Here is a 27,462-nt window from a genome sequence, read left to right on the forward strand (position 1 = left end):
TGGCTCCTTTCTGTAGTTATTTTTGTCACAGATATGTAAGTATACTAGTGGATTCACAGATGTTCTCTTTCAGTTTTGCTTTTTGGTGAGTATGTCAGGAAATATCAATGCCTACATTTGCAAGGTACTGCTAAGATGGAGAATGCAGAATTGGATAAAGTAATCCCTAGCATCAAAAGGTTATACCATTTGTTGACAGGTATGCACATAGCTATAGCATTGGAGGAGTTAAAAAAGAAAAAAGCCTTGAGAATGGGTCTGTAGAAGTTCAGGGGAGAGACAGTGCCCATGATACTAACAAGAAGATGAATAGACAGTACTTTCAAAAACCAGAGTACCTTAAATGATATGACAGCAATAGTGAGCATAGCAGAAAGACTGGCTTAGGGAAATAAATAGAAATAATATCATATGAGTAGAAAAAAAAAGACACAGTCAGTTGAAGAAAAACTTAAGTCCTGGAAAATATGAAGCTTAAAAAGGGTGTGTATGTGTGTGTAATGTATACACACACACACACACACACACACAGAGAGAGAGAGAGAGAGAGAGAGAGACACATGGGATTTAGTAATTTTCTCTTTTTTATTATGTTTCTTTTTTAATGTATACATTTATATTGTTATACATGAATAAAATAAACTACATACAGCAGGAAGAACCAAAAGACAGTCAGGAATTATATAAATGTTACATTCATAATGATTTGGCCATTTGTATTTGGCAAACTTGAAGTAAACATCTTTCCTATCTTTGTGAGCCTAAAATTCTGAATGTAAATCAATATCTATTATATCTCATCTCTATTAACTTAACACATCTATCTTGATCTAAAAACATCTTAACTGCTAACCAACTAAGCTTAATTGTAAGACTAAACTATCTGGCCTTCAACCCCATCAGAGACTTGAGAAGGAATAAGTAATTTTCTCTTTGTTTAACATATTCTTGTTCAAAGACTGCTGTGTGTCACTACTTAGACACAGGTACAGTGTGATCTTCATATTCACCATATGGATATCATAGCTGGTGTCTTTGCTGGTAAAGCATACTCATAGGGAAGAAAGGTGTTGAGCAAATTTATACTGACCAGACAGAGAGGGAGATCACAGCTTCTATTTGTTTCCTATGCCAGACAGGCCATCTGTGGTAGCTTTTAAATAGTCTAAAGTCTCAAGAAATAGTAGTAGTGACATTTTCTAACAGTCTGACCTGAAGTTATGACAATAAAGAAAATTTATGGAGCATCAGGGAAGATGTTTTAAAATTGTTTTAACCTTAAAAGCACTTGTCATATTTGAGGTCCAGTACATGTAATCGTAAACGTCTGTCCGTAACTGTCTTGTCATTGCTTCCTGTCTGGGAGAAGAGACTGTCAAATTATAGTCAGTAAGTGTCTACAAACTGATGGTTGTGCAGCTTGCAAACAGAAGTTAGAGCACCTCGGCATGTGTAGTCTACAATGAAGCATATAGAACCAGACTATTAGGACCTATTCTATTGCTGTCTTGTTCAAGCTTCATTGCATTATGTATTGGTGAAAGAAATGAGTGGTTTTTGGGCAGCAGATGGTTGTTTGTGCATATTAAGTTCTTGAGGAAATGCTTATTTCTCAATAAAACTGAGGAGAGTTTAGAGACTTGAGTTGTCACTGACAGCATCAGTTCACTCCTGGGTTTTCACTGAGACTTTTCTCCCCTTACACTGCTAATCCTGCTCCTTTGCTGTGTGCTCCATAGTGTGGTGCAGTGCTCAGGATCTGTTTGCTCTTTAAACTATGTAGAAATACTGTTCTTTCTGCTGGGCCTTCCCTAATATGTACAGCAGCATGGAGATTAAAGGTGGAATAATCATAGCAGTGCTTTGTACAGGAGTCTGCAGAGCAGCAGGAAGGGCCGAGTATGATTAGATGTAGTTTAACTGCTGTGCTTCTGCCACAGTGACATTTTGGCATTTCTGTCTAAAATTGCTCTGTGACTCAGTGTTCAAGAGTACTTAATGGTATTTACAGAGATGAGATGACTTTCTATTGATCCTTTCCATTTTAAGAGCAAACCTATTATTTATAGGTATGGACATTTAAAAAGTGCCACAAACACTCAGGTGTCTAGATTCCTTTTTGTGCAATGCCACAGAAAATAGGCTATTTTGCTCCCATTCCACTTTTGCTTTTGGATTTGTGATAATTTAGTAATACATTGATATCTTATGGCAGTAAAAAATGTTAGTTTTGCGATCCATTCAAAAATATAGATTAGAAATTTTCTTTTTATACCCTTAGAGGCCTTTTTAAAAAAAATAAAGCAAATGTAATACTTTTTATTAATTCTTGGAGAACTTCATACATATGACTTGGTCATATTTACCTCCATCCCTCCTCCAACTCTTCCCAGAACTACTGCACCACTTGCCACTAGTGTTGCTGTCATCCTTGTTGTCATCGTCATCCTCATCCTCAGTCTCATGTAGAAGAGACTCTCTCAAACTGGGATATCCTTGTTCTTTGGCTCATAGAGTTTTTTCACCTCCTCTTCCATGATGTTCCTTGGGCCTTCAGTGTAAGGCTTATTTTGTAAATGTATTGATTGACCCTGCTACTCCATGGTTTGTTAGTCTCTGCATTTTGACCACTTCGCCTTCCTGTAATGGCACATGTCTGGTGCAAAAAAATGGTTTTTTGATGAGAGGTGAGAGGTACACTTTATAGTGACTATAGGCTAGTTGTTTAGGATGCAGTTAGACATTATAGACATTTACAAAAATGGCAGTGAGAAGTTTTCCCTTAAGTTCTGCAGCCTCATCAGCCGTGAGCAGTTGGCTAATTTTACAGTACCTAGTATGGATTCCCTCCTGTTGGGTGTACCTTAAGTTCAGCTAGGTTCTGTTGGTCACCCCCAGGGTGTAGGTGCCACTACTGCACCCTGTGGAATATCTTAACATGCTGGTTGTTGTTGTGGTTCATTGGTGTTTCAGCTTGACAAAGTTATTGATAGCTTTTCTCAGTTGGCGATTTGCTTAGATCTCTCCAAGACTATAAGAAATAGTCCTCAGTGAGGAGCCTGAGGCCAAACCGGAATCATTCCTTCAGATTCCATATCTGAGGTGTGTGGTGTCTTCACCAATAAGGTGTTACCTTCGTTTCTGGAAGCACTGAGGATAATAGCAATATAGATCATCTGGAGCACAGGAGCTTTTCAATTCTGGGAACTGGCGTATACTTTATTTTTGGATAGCTTTACATTATTTTTGGAGAGGGCATTAATTAGCATAACTTCAGTTAAACTATACAGAATACCCCATCCCTACAGACTTCTTTATAATATCTGTAAGATAGCCATAAAGTAATATAATTCCCATGGCTTTTTCAGACATCCTTAATGTGATTTATCCCCATCTCCTTCTCTCTTCCTCTGTGCTTCCATTCTTTCTCCTCCTCAGGTAAGTTTTCCTGTCTATTTTTATCCCCACTTCCCACTTCAGAGCACCTGTGCCCCGAGTTTTGATTAACATAAAAACCGGTGTAAATTCAGTGGCACAGTGTGCTTATGATTAGAGAATAAGTGCAAATTTCAGCTCTTAAACTTCTGACAGTATCTTCTGAAAGCTCTCATGTATGGCTAGGAAAGGCTTCAAAGACTGGTGATGTAGCTCAGTTATAGTTCTTGCCTGGCAAGGACGAGGTCCTGGGTTCAGTTCCCAGCACAGGGTGGTGTGGTGGTGGTAGGGGAGGGAAGAGAGGTGGGGAGAATGACAATATTCGGGGTTTATTTGTTTGAATTGGAAGTTTGGGAGAGTGCATCACACACTGAACTTTGAAGGCTGAAATTATGTTTTTAAAAATATTCTTTTAAAACTTATTATTATTTATTCACATTACATCCCACTTGTAATCCCTTCACTCTTATGTTTTTATTAAACTTTTCTTTTGGCTAAGCCTGCCCAGTAAATTCTATGCAATGTTTTTTTTCCCCTTTTCTAATTTAAATTTAAGTAATGGAGACATTTTTTAAAAATGCATATTTTATTTAAACTCATAATTGGAATGCTACAGTATAATTTAGCCAGACATTTTAATCATTCATTTAAAAGAAAAATGTTTTAACATATGGCATAGATGCTGTGGGTGTTCTAGAATCTATAAGAAGAATCAGTGCTGTTGGTATATTAAATATATTTCTTCTAAGAATAATTTTGGAATTTATAAATTCTCCCAGAGAATGAACACTTTTGTTATATCACGACTAGCAAGGAAATAAAATATTGTCAAAATTTAAATAGTTAGTCAATTAGAAAGCTGTTTTTGAATTTGGACCAAAATACCTTTTTCCTTGCCAAATATTCAGAGGACGTTTAATTTAAAATAACCTAACCCAGACTAGTCATCCTTGGTAGACTCGTGAGGCATCATGAATAAGACTTATCACTGACTGTGAAAGGTTTCCTCATGCTCTTAGCCAGAAGGCTTCCTTTCCCCAGCTCAAGAATTCCTTTCCTAAAGTGTGTACGCATGCACGCTCAACAAAAAGATCTGCAGAAAAACTCAAGCCTCATTTTCTTATCCTCAGGTATTCCTGTGGACAGTAGGGAGGCAACACACTGGTACTACATATGTGTTTGCGAAGTCACGATAAAGTTGTATAAGGAAAGAAGAGAATTTACGAAGTAGCATTTGTAACACACAATTTGAAAAATTAACCATAAAACTTACCTGGGTTTAATGTGTAGAAAGACTTTATTTTTTAATGTTAAGGAAAATCTCTAAGAATTACTTGGAAAAGTTTGCAAATAGAATTTCCTAGCTCTTCTATGCCTCCTCTTTTGATTTTTGACCCATTTGGTCTCTTTTTCCCAAATACATTAGGAGTCATGCTAAAATGAAAGATTCTTCTGTTATTAGTGTAAAGTGTTTTGTTTACCAAGAATAGTAGATTTTTTCTTGTCGCCTGTGTAACATGTTAACTCAGAGAGTATCAAAGCATAGAGAATGAGAAGCAGGAGTTAATACAGGAGTTGAGTCCACTACTTAACCCCTGGCACAGAGCAGGACACTGCTTCCTGCCAGACTGTGTCCGGGTTGTTAGGAGGCAGCAGCCTCTGTGACTTACTGAAAGGAGCAACAGTGGCAAAGGAATGTGTTGTGGCAAAGATTTTTGCAGTGGGAGTTAGTAATATAGTAAGTTTCTTTTTTGTAATTAAAATTCAAAACCTGTGGCAAAATGACTAACATTTTTGACATTTAACTTGTGTTCTGAGTCTCTCCTGCTTTACTGTATTTGGTGTATCTTGGTAAGAAATGCTATTCAGATGGTTCTTCATGGGTCATAAAAATGTACTAAATTGTTTTCTAATGAAAATCAAAAGCCAGTAAAAAGTGTGGTTTGCTAGGTTTTCTAAATTGTTGTATTATTACTATTATTTTGCTGAGATAGGGCTTGACTCTGTATCTCTAGCTGTCCTGGAACTCACTCTGTAGACCAGCCTCTTAAGTGCTGGGATCAAAGGTACGTGACACCACTCCTGCCTAAGATTTTATATAATAGGAATAATTTCTATACGGGTACCCTCCCGAGCTCAACAGTAAGACCCTATTGCTCAGGACAGCACATTCTTGAGTCATAAAACATGGAGCTATCAAGCCGGTACTGATATGGAAGCTTTATCCCTACTGGCTAGCTTTCATCGTGCTGAAAGTTCCTATGCAGGCTACCAGAGGAGAAAACAAAACAAAACAAAACCCAGTCTTAGCTGCCAGCTACAATAACAGCCATCCTGACAAGATATCCCACTGATACAGCAGTGGCATGAATGTTCTTTTATTATTATTATTATTATTATTATTATTATTATTATTATTATTATTATTATTTCATTATTTTGTGATTACAAAATCAAAGCCTTTTGTCTTATTGTGGCTCATTGATGCAAAATGACGTTTAATACCATCCATCCACTATAATAGATTTAGTGCCAAACACTTTAGATTACATTTGAACCCATATATCTGCTGACTACCAGAATTTATTATGATATAAGAAACAACGGAAGTGTTTGTAATCATCAGATATAACTTTTTTTTAATGCATCTTGAGAGCTAGATACTTACCAATTTTATGCATTTTGTTTGTAGCTGATTAAAAATAGAAATTAGAATGTCTACACAAGTCTAAAATAACCAATGCAGACTCCACATTTCCAGGATTTTAATTTCATTCAGAGATGGAAAATGAATAGAAGCATAGTTATTTCTAGATGTGTCTCTTTCAGAATATTTCACCCTGGAGTTTAAAAACTTAATAAGACAGTCCTACTCTTAAGGAATGTGTTGAGCTCTGGGAAAAACTGATCAATACATTAAGTAGATGGTGGTGATTGTGGTGGCAGATAAACGTGTGCTTTGCCCAGCTTCAGGTGGTGATGAAGCACTCCCTTGAGAAATCAGGCTGGGCTGAGGCTGGAGGTGAGTTAGCTCTGGAAGGAGCAGCAAGAACAGACCTGCCCTCTTAGTCATGGTCTCTGTTTGCCTTTCTCTCAAGGAGACAATGCATGGGGCAGCTCTGTGCAGTGGGAGTGGTGGGTGGAGGCTCCATTTAGAACTTTGTAGCAAAGACTAAGAAACATATCTAAAGGCCCGGCATAGTGGCGCATGCCTGTAATCCCAGCACTCGGGAGGCAGAGGCAGGCAGATAGCTGTGAGTTCGAGGCCAGCCTGGTCTACAAAGCGAGTCCAGGACTGGCTAAGATAACATAGAGAAACCCTGTCTCAAAAAATAAAAATAAAAAAATAAAAAGAAACATATCTAACTTTATATCTCCCAACCTTTAGAACTCTGATACAGTGTTTTCATACTCTTCTCTGCATGAAGACTTGAAGTCATGTGCTTTTTGTCAGGTGGTTTCAGAAACAGACACAAAAATCAATATGGCATTGATTAGAAGATTTATCTATATGTAAGGGATATTCAAAATGAAAAGGGTTCTGTTTTGACGTTTTCTTCTTTTTTTAAAAAGATTTATTTATTTATTATTATATACACAGTACTCTGTCTGCATGTATACCTGCAGGCCAGAAGAGGGCATCACATCACATTATAAATAGTTGTGAGTCACCATGTGGTTGCTGGGAATTGAACTCAGAACCTCTGGAAGAGCAGTCAGTGCCCTTAACCTCTGAGCCATCTCTCCAACCCTTGTTTTTTGTTTTTTTTAATTTATTCACTTTACATCCAGATCATAACCCCCTCCCTCCTTCCTCCTGGCCCCACCCTTCCTCCCTCTTCCCCCTCCTCCCAGTTCCCCTACTCAGAAAAGGGAAGTGGATAAAGAGAGGGAACAGGGTAGGAGAGGGCATGGGGAAGGAGATGAGGGTAGGGATCAGATGAGGGGAGAGCAGGGGTGGGAGGCTGGAGAGTTTAGAGAGAGCAGAACCACAGAGGGCAGGGGAAGACAAGCTGGAGACCTAAGCAGGGTGGGCTCCTGGGAGGACATGGGGGGGACTTAGCCAAGACTCCTAGTCGGGGGCCTGTAATAGAGGCTGAAGAGGCCACTTTCTAGAAAGGCATTTTTTTTACGAACCTGAATGGATTAACTAATAAGCCACAAGCCACTGGTTGCCTTATTAGGTTTTAGGTTGAGTTTATTGATTTGCACTTTCCGATTTTGCCTTTTATCTCTCTGCACCTATTGTAAGTTGATTTATTTATTCATTATTTTAGAAGAGAAAACTAAAACAGTGAGCCTAAGTACATGGGAACAACTGCTGGGACAAACACAGCCCCTCAAGAGTGAAGAGGCAGGCCTGAAATGCCAGAGTTTAGACGGCTGAGACAGGAGAGCGCGCGCGCACACACACACACACACACACACACACACACACACCAAACAAGCAAACAAAAACAAACAAACAAAAACAAAACAAACCAAGGCTTTAGACTGTAGTTTCAGAAAATTTTCAAGATTTCGCTGCTTGCCCAGCATGTGCAAAGCCCTGGGTTCAGTCACCAACCCCCAAAAGCAAGATATAGGCCTCATGACTTCGCATCCCTGAAGACTGTGTCTGTCTTGATTGTTCATTGTGGTTTCGCAAACATTATTTACAGTAGTTCTCCAACCGTAGTCTTTAAAATTGTCTATTGGCAGAGAAAAATAAAATCTGACAACTAAGGTCTTAAAATATATTCTTTCCATGCAGTGTAAAACCTACTTACAGATACAGAATCTTCTGATAGCTTGCATGAGCAGCTATTTCATAGTCTATTTTGATTGTTTGACAAGTCATGAAGTACTAAAATGTTCTTTGAATGTCTAGAAGAATTTAACCATGGACTTCTGTTACTGTGTGTATGTGGAACAAGACCAGTGCCCCAGCTTGATCCTGTTAGAAGAATCTGATTTTATTGTCTATTTCAGCATCAAAGCCAACTGAGGGCGACATTTCTGTTTCCCCTCAGGGACTTACTTAGCACAACTTTCCTTTGGCTATGTTTCATTCTTACTAAATGGTTCTACATTTGCCCCAAACTATAAAATGCAGTGTTAAAAGTCTGTGCTTTTAAGAAATCTATTTCTTACCCAAACCTGAATAGACTAACAATAAAGTACATTTATAAGCATCATTTTATGGTAATTGTTGCTAATGAGTGATAACTTGTATAAACAATGTGATCATCAGTTTTTTTTTTCTTTTTCCTTTGAGACAGGGTTTCTCTGTGTTATCTTGGTTGTCCTAGGTTTGCTTTGTAGACCAGGCTGACCTCGAACTCATAGTGATCCACGTACCTCTGTGATAATCACTTTTGTTCCTTATGAAATGTGGAGCCTTTAGAACAGTGAAGTTCAGTCTAGGTATTGATCTAGAAATTGCAATTTTACTTGTGGCTAAAATATTTACACCATCTTGAAATGTTCAGTAAAGTTGCTGAAAAATCATGCTACTACATTTACTTTCATTTTTAGATGCTTTTAATTTCTTCTGCTTTTGCTTTATGGTTACTGGCATTTATTTTTAAAAGTGTGTATCTTATTGCTATGTAACTGTTTGAAATGCAGAACTTATAACTATCCTGTTTTCTCTAACAGTATCCTTTAATGTGTATCTTACCACTATATAACTGCTCCATGAAGTGCAGGATTTATAACTCCTGTTTTCCCTAACAGTATCATTTTATAGTGTTCTTCCTGTTTCTTCCATTTTACTGTTGATTTTCTGTTGGTTATCCCCCAAAATGTTTGCCATCTCAGGATTTTCTGTCTCCTAGTCATGTCAGTCTTTCCTCAACAGATTTCATTGTTAGTAAATGCCAGGGATTGTGGCCTGTAATGATATTTCCCTGAATTTAACTTAGTGTTTGGGACGTGATAGGCTTCACTAAGTGCTTGTGCAGCTATCAGATGGATAAGTGTGTAAAGTGCTTGCTGTACAAGTATGAAGGCACCTGAGTTCAGTTCTCCATAACCCACATAAAGCGATGAATAGAGGCTGGCACCTGCAATCCCAGCTCTGGGGATTTATAGACAGGTAGATCCTGAAGGCTCACTGATTAGACATTGGAGCCAAAATGGTGAGGCCCAAGTTCAATTAGAAATCCTGTCACAGTAAAATAAGGTGGAAAGCAGTAAAAGAAAATAACAGGAGGCTTCCACTTGCATGTACATGCAAGTACAACATACACAAAAAATGAAACTGTGTTTTTTCCTAATGAAAATTATTTCTGAGGAACATTTGAGTTTCATAGAGTGACCGTCCCACTCTTGTATTCCTCGAGGTTAGAAAAAAATGGAATATAGAGATAAGAATATACAAATATTAAAGTCAGTCTGATACAGATTTAAAAAAAAAAATCAGCTCTCTGGCTAGTAAAGGTGTATGGCAATCTCACTGTGGCACCTTTGCTAATCATTAGGCGTTCTGCTAACTTCTTACAAATCCTGCTTTTTCAGAGCCAAACCCAAGAGTTTCAAGGAATACACACTGACTGAAACTTCTGTAGCCTCACGTGGACCATGTACAGAGTTTAAACTTGGGCTCATCACGGAGAAGCAGGACAAGCAAATTGCAGAGTATGCATCTGAAAGAATCCTTTGAGCGTTCATTTATGTAATAGGTGGATAGTAAACTTTTATGATGTTGGGCGTTTAGGTGCTGGTAAAGATTCTTTTAGGCAAGCCTACTTCCATCATACTCACCAGAAAACAAGTTGTTTATCTCATAAACTATAGCAGACTTTTTTATAGAACAGACAGGAACAGGAAGTAGAGTTTCTTCAGATACTGTAACGCTTCTCCCAGCATTACATGAAAATAAATGCAAGTGCTGTGATGAACCTAAGATACAGTGCCTTAAAGCACAGAGACGCAAACCAGAACAATCTTAGGAGAGGGGTATTTTTCAAAGGTTTGTTGTGTTTAAGGAAAAACACTTTAAAAATTAGGTTATAATTCTGTTTTACTTGTAATACTTAGCATGAGATTTTAGGACCTTAATTTATTTCCAGTGAGAATTTGTCAGATATCTGCCATTCGTGTACATTAAATTGCTCAGAAAATCTACTCTTCAGGGAGGTGAGGTGGCTGCATTTGAAGGCAAAGAGGATGATGTTCTAGAGATCTCAGCCACCGTGCTCCAGGGTATCGTAGCTAGTGACCGATTTTTACCATGTCAGATATTTTCTTGGTGCTCTCGCATTTGTTGTTTTTGCCATTCATTCCTATGTCACATTTTATATAATATAGTTATTAAAATATAGAAGATTTGATTAGTACAACCTATATTATAACTTTATACAACTCACATAAGGAGTCGTCCCAGGAATTGATAGACTAGGTGGGGCCGTGTTCACTTCTGAGGGTGTTCCTGGAGGTTCTTCAGAAGCTTATGGCTACCCTAAGGAACGTGCTTTGGGGGTATGGGAGCAGTGGTTGGACTTAGGCTGGGGTGACTTCTGCTGGAAAGGGAGATACATGCGAGTAGCAGGTGGTGGCACTTGTCGTGGAGATGTACTTATGTGAAAATGTGGGAGAATGATCCACATGGTTACGTACACACAGTTCTACAGGTAGCCTGAGGGTGAATTCAGATCCAGCCATGTGCCATTTGTATGATTATCTCCTTATCTTTTGCATCCATCGCAAAGGAATTACTTAGTGTTTTCCTTTTCGTTTTGTTTTGTTTCTGTTTGCTTACAGTCTGGATATATTTGTTACTAAGATCTTAATGTTAAGAACCACTAGTATGATTCTTTGCATTTTACATTTGCCTGCTGTAGAACCTTGAACATGTAGATATTTCACATTAATAATATAATTTTTATAACGAGCCATCTACAGAGCTCACTCCATTATTTGATATACTATGGTTACACTTATTGTATACAGGGCTCACTGCATTATTTGATATACTATGGTTACACTTACTGTATACCAGAACAACTAAAACAACTCAGGGTACGTAAATGCTTCCAGGTCTCTTGTTTTGTTTCCTAGGTTTTGTTCTTGTTCTTCTTGTTGTTGTTGTTTGTTTTTTTGTTTTGTTTTTGTTTTTTTTTTGAGTTCTTGTCTTCCTCGGTTCTGGCTATATTATTGCTTCTTTTTTTTTTTCACTATTTAACATACATAAAAATTTGACTACTTTATTCATTTCCTTTAGGAATTTCTCAGTATTTATTAAAAAGAATAAATTGGATGATCTCAAGACTTGGTTTGCCTAAGATGACCAAAGTCTGTGTCATTGGTCCCAACATAATTATCAATAACACTCTCTGCTGCTCAAAATGTTAGGTTACTTTAGGACCTTGAAACCCTGAGTTTTGGACTTAAGGGGCATCTTTGTATTGACCTTGTAGCATTGTTGTTTATGAGTATTTTGAATTTATTGTGAGCATTTTGTAGTCCTTCAATATTAGGTATGCCCTGATAAGCAGTATTATTAGCATCTTTACTTTGAACTATTTGTGTTTCTTTTGTGAGACTGTTACTATAGTTTTTTTTCTTTTTTATAATGTAGTTGTTTTATATACAGGTATAATTTAGAGCTGTGGAAAGTTCCGACTGTGTCATAAGGTTATCAGTCTTGTCCAATCTATTTAATATGGTCAGAATTCCTGAGCTGCTAGCTTATGTCCAGGTACTAACGTAGAAACCACTTTAGAAATCCCTGGAGTGGGGTTGAAGAGATCGCTCCCAGGTAAGGGGTCCTCTGTACAAGAGTGAGGGCCTGAGTTCAGTCCGTAGCACCACATCAAAACAGCAGATATAATAGTATGGATTTGTAATCTCAGTTCTGGGCAGGAAAACTCCCAAGGTATGTGTGCTTCATGCATGTGCGCTGAGTGAGAAAACTGAAGAGTCTTTTATAGGAGTGTATGACTTGTAAGCAGGTTGGATAAAGGCAAAGTTGTACATTCATCTTCTTTGGTCTTTCAAATTAAAGGAAGCTGTCGCCAGCCATTGGATACACACTTTGCCTCTTATTTTAATGTTATCAGTAGCTATATTTTTGACTACTTTTGGGATTTTTTGTATTTATTAAGATTTGCTCTAAGAAGTTAAAAGCTAAAAGCTAAATTCCAGAGGAGCGCTTCAGAGTCTGCTGTGTTGGTATATACTCCAAAGACAAGGAGCTCTCCCCTCAACTTTCTCCAGCTTGCCCTAACTCTGTATTATATTTCTTTTTAATGCTAATGGGTAGTTTCCTCATCCTACTTTTTCTTTTTTTTTTTTTGCTAGCCAGGATTTTTAGTGACTGAAATAGATGTTTCAGTATTTAATATTTCATTTTTTTAGTTCCAAAATGAATTTTCTATTTTTTCTTTTTTTTTTCTGAGACAGGGTTTCTCTGTGTAGCCTTGGCTGTCCTGGACTTGCTTTGTAGACCAGGCTGGCCTCGAACTTACAGCGATCCACCTGCCTCTGCCTTCCGAGTGCTGGGATTCCAACATGAATTTTCTATAGCCTTTGCCTTTCCTCCCCCCCCCCTTTTTTTTTAAATCATGGTTCCTAATCTTTATTTTAGGTAATTAGATAATTACAGAACTACCTTCTCCTTAAACATACCAACTCTGCAATGTTTAGTGGCTTGGATTAGAGAAAAACATTACTTAACTGCTATAAGCAACTACACTTGAGAGAATGTTAATTCTTTTAGTACTTCTAATAGTGCTGTTAACATTATGTAGAAGACATTAATCTCTCTCTCCTAGCCCCCTCTTACTTACACACACACACACACACACACACACACACACACACACACAAAGTTTTCAGCTCTGTGTAATTTCTTACCTCTTAAATTAAAAAAAGTTTATTATAGTGAACATGCCATAAAAAAACATACACAATTAACCACCTACTTACCTCTTGACACAAATGGCATACTCTCTTTGCCATGACTGCCACCCAACATATTTGAAGTTGGTCTATGACTTTCAGGGCTCAGGGACATGCTCTCAGAATTAGGAGTGAGCCACAACCTATGCACTGGGTGCTGCAGAGACTGGCAGCTTTTCTGTCCTGGCCACAGCTCTGCTCCAGTTTCTATGTCACTCACTGGATCCCTACATATTCATTTGCAGACAGAGCTAGCATCAGACAAAATGAGAAGGAAATTCTATCTTTTGACTTTAGTTCATCCGTTGATTTTTCACCAAATGATGGTTTCTGAGAGTTTTCAAATAAAATATGTTGTATTATTTTCTCAAAGTTAGGATTATTCAGTATTTTATTGCTCTTGTCATTGGGTACCTCTGCTAAGTATTTTTAAAAATCTCAAGTGAGCATACTGTACAAAGTTAGATGTAGATATTAATCTGTATGCCTACTTCCTTTAATTACTTTCTAGTACCCAATGCTTTTTTTTTTAAACTAAAATTTCAGTAATATGGGGGGAGAATTGTTGGATATAGATCAGTAGCTGGCTGACTAAAGAAGAAAAGCTAACTTTAAAAAGAAGTGCAGTTGGCACCTGTCTCAGAGTAGTTTGAGAAAGTAAGCGTGCAGGAATTTTATACCTGCTTCCTTCTTGTGAGCAAAGAGCTGCAGTGTCCTGGAGGCCATCTTCTAACCAGCTGGTGCTTTCCTTCACTCACTGCACTACCGCCCTCCCTGCCTGGAATAAGAACCAAGTGCTGAAACTGAGATGGAAAGAAGAGGTGGTGCATAATTACAGTGGAAAAACTTGTAATAAAATACTCCTCTAATGGATTAAAATCCTTTTCAAAGGAACACACTCCTGAAGGTAATACTTTGTTTCTTTTCCTGTCTGTTGACCCCACATATAGTTACCAAATTCTTTCCATGTTTTCTTTGGGGTGTGTTCCTTTCAAGGCCATGACTCTCTAGAATGTGCATTTTGATTTTTCCCTGGACCACCCTAGCCATCATGCTTGTTCTGATTCTGTGCAGTTGTGTTTCACTGCCTCACGAATTCTTGTAGTTCAGTCCTGCTCATTCTTCACTGAGCCCTCAGCTTTCCAGTTGAAGTGCAGGGTCCTCATAGGACCCTACTTGACTGCAGACGTGTTTTCCCTCTGTTCATAGTTTCTGTGGTTCTTATGACTATGCAGTCTGTTTAACACTGGATATCTCCCTCCTCAAATGCTCATGGCTCCCTTTAAAACTTAAGCTTTGACCACTGTCAGGTAGGGGGTTAGCTTTTGAATTTCCATAATTCTTATTCTTAATGCAGTATTATTCTTACATGTGTGCAAATGTGTGTTGAAGTGTAGTATTAACAAGAATAAATTCAGAACAAGAGAGCAAGAGGTACTGAAAAGGGGCATGGGTGAATAGGACTGTGAGATGACCTATTTTGATTGCATGAGGCAACTCTTGTTTTGACAAGAAGATAATGACTAGCTTAAGCAGTGTCGTCTAAAAGGTTTTGGGTACCATAGGTTTGGAGATCTTAAAGTAATGACACTTTAAAAACCTCCAATAAAAAGTTTATCCCTTTTCATCTTGGTTATTAATTTTATCAACCTGGGATGTTAAAAATTACTCAGCTGACAGAGTTACTTGTTTATTGGAGAAAGTATATTGTCTGGTAATTCTTCTTCTTCCTTGGTTATACTTTGTGAAGAGAAAGTTTCTTTATCATTACTAACTTGAATTTAGCAGCGTTTAGCAGCAGGCATTAAACATACTTTGAAAAAATCAGTTAACTTTGTGTCCTTGTTCATTTGGTGAATAACATTTTTGTCAATGCTTGCTCCATGTCAAAATGTCCCACATGAGTTTGAGGGGCTGATCTTCTGGTAAAGATGGACATGGATGTGCATAAGTGTGACGGTACAGGTGGCGTGACAGAAACAGAGCATAAGGGCAGATCGGTGGTCATGACCGTTTCCACTGAAAAGTATGAGTTGTAGGAAGGCTGCTAGCAAAGTACTTGATGTCCCAAGTCTTTTTTTTTGGTAAGAGTTTATTTTGTTTTAAATTCTGTATATGTATCTGTGTGGGATCATATCCACATAAGTGCATGTGTCCAAAGAAGCCAGAGGCATTGGATCCCATGGGACTGAACTTATAGGCAGTTGTGAGCTACCTAATGTGGGTACAAGGAATCGAACTCAGACATTCTGGAAGAGGCATATACACTCTTAACCTCTATGCCATCTCATCATTCCTGATAACCTAAGTTTGATACCATGAATCAATGTGTAAACAAAACAAAACAAAGAAAAAAATATGTGGCACACATGTAATGCTAGGGAGGCAGAGGCAGGAGGATTGTAGGGGTTTGATGGCCAGCTGTTCTAGCTAGCTTGGTGCTATCCAGACCAGTGAGACTCTTTGTCTCAAAAGAAATAAAATCGTGTAGAGGTAGACAGCACCTGAGGAACAGCAACTGAAATTGTTCTCTGGTCTCCACATGCATGGACATACAGGTGCACCTGCACAGGCATGCACCCATCACACACGCACATGAGCATATACCTAAATGGTATGAAATATTAGCCTTTAAATATATGAGTGAATTCTCACACATTATAAAAAATAATTGAAAACACTTGATAAAGGTTTAGATACTTTTAAGCAACACAACAAAAAGACAAGCATTTTTATTTTATCTCTCTAGAACTTATGATCATGAGAGGTAGTTAGTAGTTTTCTGGTTCACTCCCTTAGGCTCAAGATTGTCCATAAATTTGTCCACATAGTATGAGAATATGCTGCCCGAGCCTGCGTTTTGTTTTTTCCTGTTGTGATTTGTTTGTTTGTTGTTTGTTGTGTGTATGTTCTTCTTAAATGAGTGTGTGAGAGTGTGAGCATGTCCATAGAGAACAGAAGAGGGCATCTAGTGTCCTCTCAGTCAATCTGTGCCTATTCCTCCAAGGCAAGGTCTCTCCCTGAGCCTGATGCTCTGTTTGCTCAGGTAGCTGGAAAATAGACTTTCCTGCAGGAGCTGTGGTTACAGTACAGGATAGCCAGTTTGATATGTAATGCTGATGTTTAAAACAGTAAGGACAGTTAACTGTTGAGTCATCTCTCCAGCATTCTGACTCTATTTTAGATCAGAATCTCCTGTTTCTAGTATGCTTGACCTATCTGTATAGCTATTTTTCTTGAGCCTTCCAAACATACTATAGACAAAAAGAGGCTATTTAAAATTGTTTTGTTTTAGATAATATAATGACATATTCCCCCTTCCTCCTTCCAAACCCTCCCAAACACCTCTCTTTGCTTTATTTATATGCCAAGATAGAGTTAATCAAAGAATTCATATTTTTTACACTTCCGTTTACTTGACATTTTTGCTTTGCTTTGTTTTGTTGTTTGTTTATATGCATAATCTCTTTGCTTTTACAAGAACACTGGAAAAGTTCAAATAGATGATTCTAGGCCTTGGTGAGTTTGAAGGGATCAGACACTAGGATCAGCAAGGGGAAGGATTTGTAAGGAAAAGACGTACAAGTAGGCTTACTTTTTATTTGAATTCTAGAAAGACAGTTTTATTAAAGTAGCACTACAAATATTTAAGGTCTTATTTAAAGCTAATTGGTCTTAGCAGAATTTGATAGGGATATTATCAAGTTCTGGATAGCTTCGTATTTAATGTCAACAAGAACTTAGATAAGCTGGAGCACTGTGCTCTGTTAATTAATTAGCAGTAAAATGAACCAGGTACTTCCTCAACAGCAGCCCACAGGATCACGAAGCAGGAAGATGGACTAGAGAACAGTCTGGCAACATGAAGGACTATGTTCAGGTGCCTGCCGCCGAGCTGGAGAAACCTTATGACTTTACTTCACCAGGGGACTCATCCACATGTCTTTACCTGAGTAGGTCTAGTGATTCTTATCTTACATGTTTGCCGAGTTTATACATACAATAGTCTCTTATTTGACTATTTAGAATAGTTGCTTCTGTAATTTTAATTGCCACACTTATATTGCCTTTTATATAATTTTCAGAAACTTGAGTAAATTGATATTTTTCGAGCTGATTTCATTCCTATGTCATCTTTATGTGAGTGTTTTCATTTATATAAATAGTTGGAAAGCTTGTTTGAGGCTTTTCTGAGAAAGTTTTTGGTCTCTGATTACTCATTTCCCTAATGGCAGTACATTCTTCACTGTTGAGAAATATCTATCTCACATACATACATACATACTGCAGTAAGGTTTGTAGAAAGAAAGTGCTACTTGAATTAGTGTGGCAGTTGCTGTTTGAAGCCATCAGGTCTGGGCTGGGCTTGCTCTGCAGTTTGAGTTAGATCGGCTGCCATGAGCCTTGCTCTGAGACGTGGTAGAGGGCACTATTGCCAGTTTTCTCTATAAGATTTCTGTCTTCTCCTGCTTCCTCTTACTGTGAAACTGCTTTCACATTGTCACTAATAATAGTTATCTTTTTTCAGATGACTTTACTGAGAGTTTAATATACATTTAGTTAAGTAATTAATTAAAGTAGATAATTGTTCTGGTCAAATCATGTTTCTATAAGGTGAGGTCTTTGGTGTTGTAAGATAAGTTACTTGCCTGGCGGGAGGCTTCGTTGTCTTTTGCACTTTCCCTTTTTTCTCATCTGCAGTCATAATAGGTCAAGGCTTTGTCAAAGTGAGGACCAGGATTATTGTTTGCAGTACAAATTCAAATTTATTTTTTAGGTTCTCTTAACAGCAGTGCGTACTATCAGAAAGTGCCTGTGTAAGTGAAGTTAGCTTGCTGAGAATCTTCTCAAAGGCAGTACCACAATGTGTGGGAGACTTAAGGCATTAGGACCTGTTGCAGCTCCACTGCCAATCCTTTGCCAGGACAAGTTGAGGTCACTGACTGTATTTGGTCTTCCATTAGTGCTGGGCAGCCATGTGCCTATTCTCACCAGATTGTTGGCTTCATCATCATTACAGCACCTCAGTGATTGTGTGGCAGTGACAGTGGTACACATTTGACTTTTATCAGAAATAGGATTTTGTTTTGTGCTAATTTAGTTGTCTGTAATCCCTGTCTCCAGTACTCATATGTTTGTTTTGTTTTGGGGTCTAAGTATTATTTTTTATGTTAATCTGAAATTTTAACTCTGTAGTGCTTGGGTTATTTGGATTTTTTTCTTATTAGAAAAACCTTTTGAACAATTTAATATTATCTGATACACTGCCCAGATAGTTTTTATTCCTAAACTATCTGCTATTTTTATGAGTTTTTAAATTCCTCAAAAAATATACTTCTCATATTTTCTTGTATCTGCAGTGCAGGGAAGAACCTGGATTTTAATTTTAAACACTGGATTCTCATCCAACCATTACTGTTGACCAAGTTACTGATTTCTTTTGCTATAGACTTTTTTAACTTTAAATTTTTTATTTCTTTTTTGGTTTTTCAAGATAAGGTTTCTCTGTGTTATAGAACTGGCTGTCTTTGAACTCTCTTTGTAGACCAGGCTAGCCTCGAACTCACAGAGATAGGCCTGCCTCTGCCTCTGCCTCTGCCTTTGCCTCCTGAGTGCTGGAATTAAAGGCCTATCCTATCACCACCCACTTTTATTTCATTATTTTAAATAAACATAAGTGTTTGGCTGCATGTGTGTCTGTGCCCTACGTGCATATCTAGTGCCCATGGAAATTAGAAGAGGATGCTGGATCCTGGGACTGAATTTACCATGTGGGTGCTGGGATTGGAACACGGGGTCCTCTAGAAGAGGACTCAGGGCTCTTAATGACTGAGCCAGCTCTGCAGCTTCCTTCCTCTCCCACCTCCTGCTGCCTGCTCCTCAGATTCTTGCTCTGTGAAGCAAAACTGATAACCAAGCCTTGTTTACTAGGGATGCTGAGTGCTATGTTCACAGTAGTTTTTGATATGAAGGATGAGGGTTGATCATCTTCAGATGCACTCTTGTTTCATCATTGCTTTAATGGTCTCACTTATTATAAACCTAGGCTCACTGTTATGGATTGTTCTTGTTATGTGTGTATTTGTGTTTATGTTTTTTGTTTTTGATTTTTGGCCAATGCTGAACAGTCAACTGACAATTGGTAAATAGCACATACTTCAATTCTTTATTTGAGATCTTCAGAAAATTACTTCTAATTTAGTATTACTTGATCCTTTGCAGAGGTTCTGCTAACTGAACATGTTTTCGTCTATGTAAGTGTTCTCTGTCTCTTGTTTTGGTTTCTAAATACATGTAAATGCATAGTGACCCAGACTTCGTAGCTCAGCTTATAAGTCAGGGGAACTATTTCACAGTATGTCAAGTCAATTCCTATTAAGTTATTGGTGTGCATAGTAAGAAAATTGGTCCATCTCATTCACAGTTCTTTCCAAATAGCCGAAGTGCCTTACCCAAGTCATATAGCCATTTACAGGACTGGGGTGAAGTCCTGTCTTCTAGGTCATTCATGCCTTTGTGTGTGTGTGTGTGTGTGTGTGTGTGTGTGTGTGTGTGTGTGTGTTAGTTTTGTTTGTATGGAAGGCTATAAGACAGGCATATTGTTTTATTTGTTGCAGATTCTCCAATGTTTGCTTCCTTTGCTATTTAGTTTTAAAGATCATCTTATTTTTGACATATTTTCACAGTCTAGAATATATCTACTGAAAAATTCGCTATTTTGGAATATGTTGTTTGCGAAGCATAAAGAATAGTTAGTAACAGGAAGGCTATAGGTTTGAAGGATACTATAAAATATAAGGACAGTTTTACATATTTAATCAATATGAGTGAGCTCTTGAAAGCATCAGTGTAAAAATATTGCTAAAAGTGATCTACAATACCATTCCTATGTTGGCCTCACAGGAGGAGACTAGGAAAGCATCTAGGAAGCCATAGAAAAAGATACAGGTAAGATGTGACTTCTGAACTAGGTGCAGAAGTGGAAGGTGCAACAACAGGCATAGTTGAGCCAGAGGCACACACCCATTCAAGAAATGCCCTAGTGCCTCCTGGATCAAGACCAGTTGCTTGGGATTTACCAGTAAGCAAAATAATAATTTCTGCCTTCCTCTGAGTTATATTCTGGTGAAGGGGAGCTATTGATACCAGTAAGCACACTCAGAAAGTTATTTAGTATGTTGGTTGATAAGCACTTTCAACAAAAGTAGAACAGTATCAGGGTGGCCAAAGATTTAAATGAGGAGTTAGATAGCTGCCTGTGTTCTAGGCAGAGGAAAGAGGAGAGGTTCCTAACGTATTAGAACAGCAGGGTCACTGTTACGGCTGCAGTGAAGTAGAGGAGACATCAAATGAAGGTTGGAGGTGGGCAGAAGATAAAGGCACGTGTGGCCCATGAATTTGTCCAACAACCTGACAGGTTTGTGTGGGGGTGTGGGTTCATGTGGTCTTAGCAACTGCTGTTTTGTTTTGTTTTGTTTTGTTTTGTTTTGTGCTTTTTTGTGGAAAAGAAAAAAATTACTTCCTTATTTTTGAATTTACATGCCTTTTCTCTTGATGCAAGCTTAAACTTATCTTTAAATGGACAGTGAGTATTCAGAAACATAATTTTTTAGTTATTTTACAGTATTAATCTTTATTCTCTCTCTTTTTTAATTTTTTAAAAAACAGGAGTGTGCTGCTGCTGCTCTGCTCTGCGTCCTCGCTACAAACGCCTGGTGGACAACATATTCCCTGAAGATCCAAAAGTAATTTGATCTACATCTACTGATCCTTCTCTTTGCTGACCCATTCTGCCCCCTGCTGACCTCTCTAAGGTTCCCCGAATTTCATTTCTCTTGTAGCCCCACATCTCATTATGTGAACTATCAAACTTTTCTTTTTAATTTTTACATGCCGTTTGTTTGCTTACCCTTTTTCAGACGTTAGGTACAAATCTGAAATGATAGGTGCATGCTGTCCTCTTTCATTAGATAGGTTAGCAGCATTCCTCAAACATTCAGGATCCTGTGCCATATACTGTGTGCTCAGGATGCAACTCAGCAGTGAGTGGTTTCTGTATTTAATAAGAATATCAATAGAATACCAGTAAATTTAATACAGTGGGAGAAATGTGATGGAGAAATAAAATGCAGAGTGCCGCTTGAATAGATAAGAATAATGCCAATTTGGGATTAGAACATATGCTCAACCATGTTCATAGCTGCTTTATACATAATAGGAGAACATGGAAACAGCCTAAGTGTCCCTCAGTAGAAGAATGGACTAAGAAACTGTGGTACATTTACACTATGGAATACTACTCAGCTATTAAAAACAATGAAGTCCCGAAATTTGTGAACAAATGGATTGATCTAGAAATTATCATAATGAATGAGTTCACCCAGAAGCAAAAAGAGACAAACGGTATATACTCACTTATATCAAAACACTAGTCCAAGGGATACGTACCATGAAAAACTTTACTTATCAGGAAATGGGTCAGAGGAGAGGACATCCTATTGAGACTTTAGGCGAGAGTAGCATGGAAGAATGGGGAAATAGTAGGATCCACAGGGTCCTGGAAACCTACAAGAAGAACTTTATGACAGGCAGATCTGGGTCCTGGGGTCTTCCTCAAACTAAGGAACCAGCCAAGGAGAATATAGGCAGTAAACTTCTAACCCCTACCAAGACCTAGCCGACGAACATGATATTCTCCACCGTTGAGTGGAGAGTGAGATCTAACTCTCACACGAACTCTGGTGCCCCTTTTCTGACCACGTCCCCTGGATGGGGAGGCCTGACGGCACTCAGAGGAGGGATAGCAAGTTACCAAGAAGAGACTTGATATCCTAAGAGCATATATAGGGGGAGGAGATCTCCCTCAATCACAGACATAGGGGAGGGGAGAAGGGGGGAAGTGGGAGGGAGGGAAGAATGGGAGGAGTCAGGGGAAGGGCTAACAATCGAGATGTAATATGAATAAATTAATAAAAAAAGAAACAACAAAAAAAGAAAGACAAAGAAAATGAAATCTAAGCTTAGATCAAAGCAATAATTAGGGACAGGCTTTGCTTTTTTTTTTTTTTTTTTTAAGAGAGAATTGGGATAATGAGAGACTATTGTAGACAGAAACTGTTTGTCTTTTTTTAAAAGTAGTCTTTAGCCAGGTGTGTTGGCCAGCTTTATGTCACCTTTACCAAGCTATAGTCATTTTGGAAAGAGAGGACCTCAATTAAGAAAGTGCCCCACCAGATTGGCTGGGCAAGCCTATGGAGCATTTGCTTGATTAATAATTGGTGTGGAAGGCCCACCTCACTGAAGGCATTGCCACCCCTAGGCTGGAAGTTGTGGATGGTATAACAAAGCCACGTGGAGCAAGCTAGTAGGTAACACTCCTTCATGGCCTCTGTGTCAGTCCTGCCTTGAGTTTCTGCCCTGACTATTTCCTCCCTAAGTTGCTCTTGGTTTTGACATTTTGTTGTAAAAATAGAGTCCCTGACTGAGACGCTAGCTATGGTGGTATGTGATTATACTTACAGCGTTTGTGAGGTCAAAGCAAGAGGAATGTGAGTTTTGGGGCCAGCCTGGGTTATATAATGAAATCTGCCTCAAAATGCCAAAATATACCTGACACTGCATGAGCTTTATTTTACCTTTGATAATAAATCAATTGGAATATGTAGGAGAGAGAGGCTGACTGCTTTCCAGGACTAGGTTGCTGGACACTGCTTATCTTTTCCAAGGCTCCCTTAGCTTTCTGATAAGTGGCTATAAAATTTATACAAATTGGTTTCCAGAAAAAATTTAATGGTACAACTATCTTTTGGTTATGTTAACATTAATTGAAACTTGATAAGTACTACTTTTGATTAAAATCTGTTCAAGTGATCAGCTGTATATAGGAAGTTAGCCATAAATACAATTGGCTCCCAATTATCCTGGATGATTTGTGACATGTGAGAAAACCAGAAAGACATGGTATCTGCTTTTAAGAAGGAGTCCCATTGATTCACATCAAGCATATCAAATATTAAGTCATATATAAATTAGTAAGTAAGATGCAGGTGGTAGTAACATTGCCTCTAATGTAAGAAAGTATCATGGTGTGTTGGCATTCTCTGGGAAGCGTTTTCAGAAGTAAGATCTGCCAATCACTGAAGAATGTCCTCAGCTAGAGAAATAGGTGTTAGTGTCTTCCTTACAAGTGGGGAAGACTCAGAAAAATTCATGGAAACTTAGATATATTCACTGTAAAGACAAATTGATCAGTTAGACTGTCCAAATGGAGGTTCTTATTGTCCTTCCATAGGGTATTGTGATAGTTAAATTTTTGGCCACAAAAAATAGACTGAATATTCAGATAATTGTGTTCCTGAGAAGTGTCGGATACATAGCTGTTAAATAAAGCCCAGCTAGAGGGCAGAGTGTGGAGTAATACGAAGACAGGCCAAGGTGTCTAAATCACTCTCTGTAACTGATACTAACTGCTGAGTCTTGAGCACTTGTAATGCAGCTGGTTACAGGTAAACTGAGGGGTAGTTACAAAAATCATATTTTGTCAAAAATTCAGATACTATTTGTTCAACCGGCAATCATCTGTAAAATAGATTTTAAAAACAATTTCCACGGACTTTACATGCATGTGGTAAATACTACTCAGTTGTCATATTTGTTAAACACAAGTATCTTGTAATGTATTCAGAGCAGTTCAGTCAGTAGATGCTTAGATAGAGAAGTGTATGTGCCCTAGTCCCTGCCTTCAAATATATTTCTTCCTATAATTTCCATGTATCTTCTTATGGAAGCAATTAGTAGGTAGGACCTATCTCAGTTCTCATGGACTCTCACTGAGCAAATATAGTTCTTTGCCGAGTATGGCTTCTGTGATGTCACAGTGCCTAGCATGTAGTTGGCACTGAGTATCTGTTTAATAAACGGGTTAACTATGTACTACAATATAACAGTAAAGATAAGCACCGTGAGCTAAAGGATACTCCATACGATAGAAGCATCGCAGGCCGTCCCTGAAGAGCTTGTGGAGGGCATGTTGGAGAAGGCATGGGAAGGGTGTTTAGAGGAAGCTGAGAGCTAGAAGAGAGTGCCTAGAGTTCTCAGAGACAAGCTGCCTGAAGGAAGTCATGCACAGTAGAGTGGCAGTCTGCCTGCAGAGTAGCAAGATTTAGCAAAATTGAGAAAGTACAAAATATGCTTGTGTAACTTGACTAAAGAGACAGCCAGTGACTGTCAGGTGGCCAGAGAGAGGTGAGAACACAGACTTACAAAATTGTTCATTGTCGTTTCGTCATGTACATATCTGCCTAGCTCACTTAGACTATACCTAGCCAAGAAATTGAGGGTAATAGTTGACTCACTTGCATTAAGATTAGAATTATTGGGCTGGTTATGGTGGCGGCCACCTTTAATCCCAGTACTCAGAGGCAGAGGCAGGTAGATATGTGTGAGTTCAAGGCCAGCCAGAGCAATGTAGAGACTCTGTCTCAAAAAACAAACAAGAAACAAAGAATGACTGGTGTCATCCTTAGAAGACAGGGAAAGATGACAGTCTTATTGCTCCAAATCAGGCATGTGTGATACTAATTAAACACAGTTCGGAATCTATTTCAATTGATTAATTACAACAGATTTCTATGATACTAGTAAGTTTTGAATCATTTAAAAAGCTTTATGTGAGGATTGGGATGTAGTCCCTTGGTAGACTTCTTACTAAGCAAGCTTTGGGTTCAGTCCTCAGCTCTGGAGAGGGAGAGGAAGCTATATGAATGTTCACTGTGGTATATATTGAAACGTTTAAATTGAAGCAAATTTTGTTTGAAAATTTTTAGTAAAATATATTTCATTGCCTACATACTGTTAGCTACTTCTATATAAGTGAAAGTTCTAGAGACGGTTATTGTTTGTGAAGGTCCTTTAAGTACTTTGCTTTAGTTGGATATTTCTTTAGCTTTTTAAAAGTCCTGAGGATGTAGAATTTTTAATGTTATCACCAAGGAGTTTATGCCCAGGATGTTTCAGCATAAATGTGTATTAATTTACAGTTCTCAGAGATGACATGTAAATCAGGCAACACTTTAAATGCATACATGAATAAATAAGAAAATGTAGATCATGTACTTGTCATTATTAATTTCAGGATGGCCTTGTTAAAGCTGATATGGAGAAACTGACATTTTATGCAGTGTCTGCGCCTGAGAAGCTCGATCGCATAGGTGCCTATCTGGCAGAGAGGCTGAGCAGGGATGTTGTCAGACACCGGTCTGGGTAAGGCAATCTGTTATCCAAGGAGAATCTATCTAAGCAAAGTCATCTTGTAAAATTTTGTGCCAGATAGTCAGGCAGAAACAACACATAGAGAACAAAACTTTGCACTCATATATGAGACCCATATAACCACTGCACCTGCTTTTTATGGCTCAGGTTTTATTCAGGAACTCAAGTTATAAACCATTGCCTTTGGCTTTAGCATATACTAGTTTTGTTAACATCTAATGGAAAATAGTTTGAAAGATGTGGTACTATGTTTAAAAAATCAATGCCTAAATTGAAAACAATCCAAGATCCTGTTACCATAGTTTTGGATATAGCAGAGTGAAGGTGAGTCATGCCAGGCTTAGACCTTGAAGTGCAGACGGTGTAAGCAACCTGATTTGGGACTGTCCTGTTTGTCCCAGTGACTGCTAATAAAGGAATCCCATCTTAACCATTCTCTGCTAGAACAGCTACAGCTTTGCAGTTTGCACTGAAAGTACTTTCTGTTGTGACAGTGTATTAGCCTAATTTCTTAGAGTACTGTTTTCCAAGTGACACATTGGCTTGAAGTGCCTCTGCTCTTTCACCTCTTCGGATACTTCATGGGCTTGTACAGGCAGTTTCAAAGTTGGTCAGTGAAAGTCAACTAAAGTGCAATCTAAATTTTGTTGTATAAAATCTTTAAAATTTGTTGATTTATAAGGTGAATTTTATTGAGATATTCCCTTATATTGCTCTGTTCTTGCTGGTACTATTTTATTTTTAAATCCAAGTAAATATATATTTATTCATTATATGTATATATAAGTATATACATATACTTATATATTTTTATGTAAGCAAATACATATAAGGAAATATTTTTATTTATAAATATAATTAAATTATATTGGAGACAGAGATAAGTTGTTGTAATACTATTTAGAATATATACAAATAAATATGGTTAAAAGCATTGAACATGTCTACCATGTTCAAGGCAGATTAAACAAAGGTAGCATCACAATAGCTCTGAGGTTTCCTAGAAGAAATACAGTAGTTTTGGAAAACTTCATCAAAATATATATCAGTTTATAAATCAACAGGTTGTAAAGATTTTATACAGTAAAATTTAGATTCCTTTTTAGTTGACTTTCAATGACCAACTTTTACACTGCCTGTAACCCATGAAGTGTCCTAAGAGATAACAGAGCAGAGGTACAAGCCAATGTGTCACTTGAACTTTTATATCTAAAACTGGGTTTTACTTAGTTTACTTTGCCTTTCTTTTCTGTGTGCATCTAAGTAAACCCAATGATTCCAATGAGAAGCACTTAGAAAAATTAAGAGCACTGGAAATGCTTTGACATTGTTTTTCCTTTAATTTAGGTATGTCCTAATCGCTATGGAAGCACTGGACCAGCTTCTTATGGCCTGTCATTCTCAAAGCATCAAGCCGTTTGTAGAAAGCTTTCTTCATATGGTAGCAAAGCTCCTAGAATCAGGGGAACCAAAGCTTCAAGTTCTTGGGACAAATTCTGTAAGCAAAGCTATGATTTTCTTACTAAGTTTAATCATCATGTCTAGAGTTAATCTATTCGTAGGATGATTCTGTCTGATAGAAGTCCGGGTATTTGGACACACAGTGCAGATGACAGTAACTAACACTTCTCCTTGGTGTGTTTTTCCTTTTATAGAATCTATGATATTAATCTACTACTATCACGGAACACTTGCTCCTAAATGAGTCTACTGCTGTCAGTTTTATTTTCTCTGACTTGCTCATTATAAGGCTAAACTTGCATACTACTGTTACTTTACTGCTTTTCCAAAAGCAAGAGCTTTATTAAAGTACATAGATTTATCACAAAGAGTTACACAGTTATCATATGACTCAACAATTACAGTGCATAG

The 27,462-nt window shown here is 37.9% G+C and overlaps 1 protein-coding gene across 3 annotated transcripts in view; it reads left to right on the top strand.

Annotated features, from left to right (window-relative positions):
- Positions 1-27,462, top strand: part of EFR3A (EFR3 homolog A) — an 85,960-nt gene that overhangs the window by 9,093 nt on the left and 49,405 nt on the right. Inside the window, exons 2-5 of one of the 3 annotated variants that reach the window (XM_084750708.1) lie at positions 17,131-17,273; positions 20,989-21,065; positions 25,454-25,581; positions 26,938-27,088. In XM_084750708.1, coding sequence (XP_084606834.1) covers positions 17,183-17,273; positions 20,989-21,065; positions 25,454-25,581; positions 26,938-27,088 — 447 coding nt within the window. In that variant the 5' untranslated portion in view covers positions 17,131-17,182. Of the gene's footprint in view, positions 1-17,130; positions 17,274-20,988; positions 21,135-25,453; positions 25,582-26,937; positions 27,089-27,462 lie in introns of those variants that run through there. The other 2 variants (XM_084750709.1, XM_084750710.1) reach the window with 2 other exon arrangements.

Source organism: Acomys minous (assembly GCF_964271855.1).
Source record: "Acomys minous genome assembly, chromosome: 12".
Classification (NCBI taxonomy): Eukaryota; Metazoa; Chordata; class Mammalia; order Rodentia; family Muridae; genus Acomys; species Acomys minous.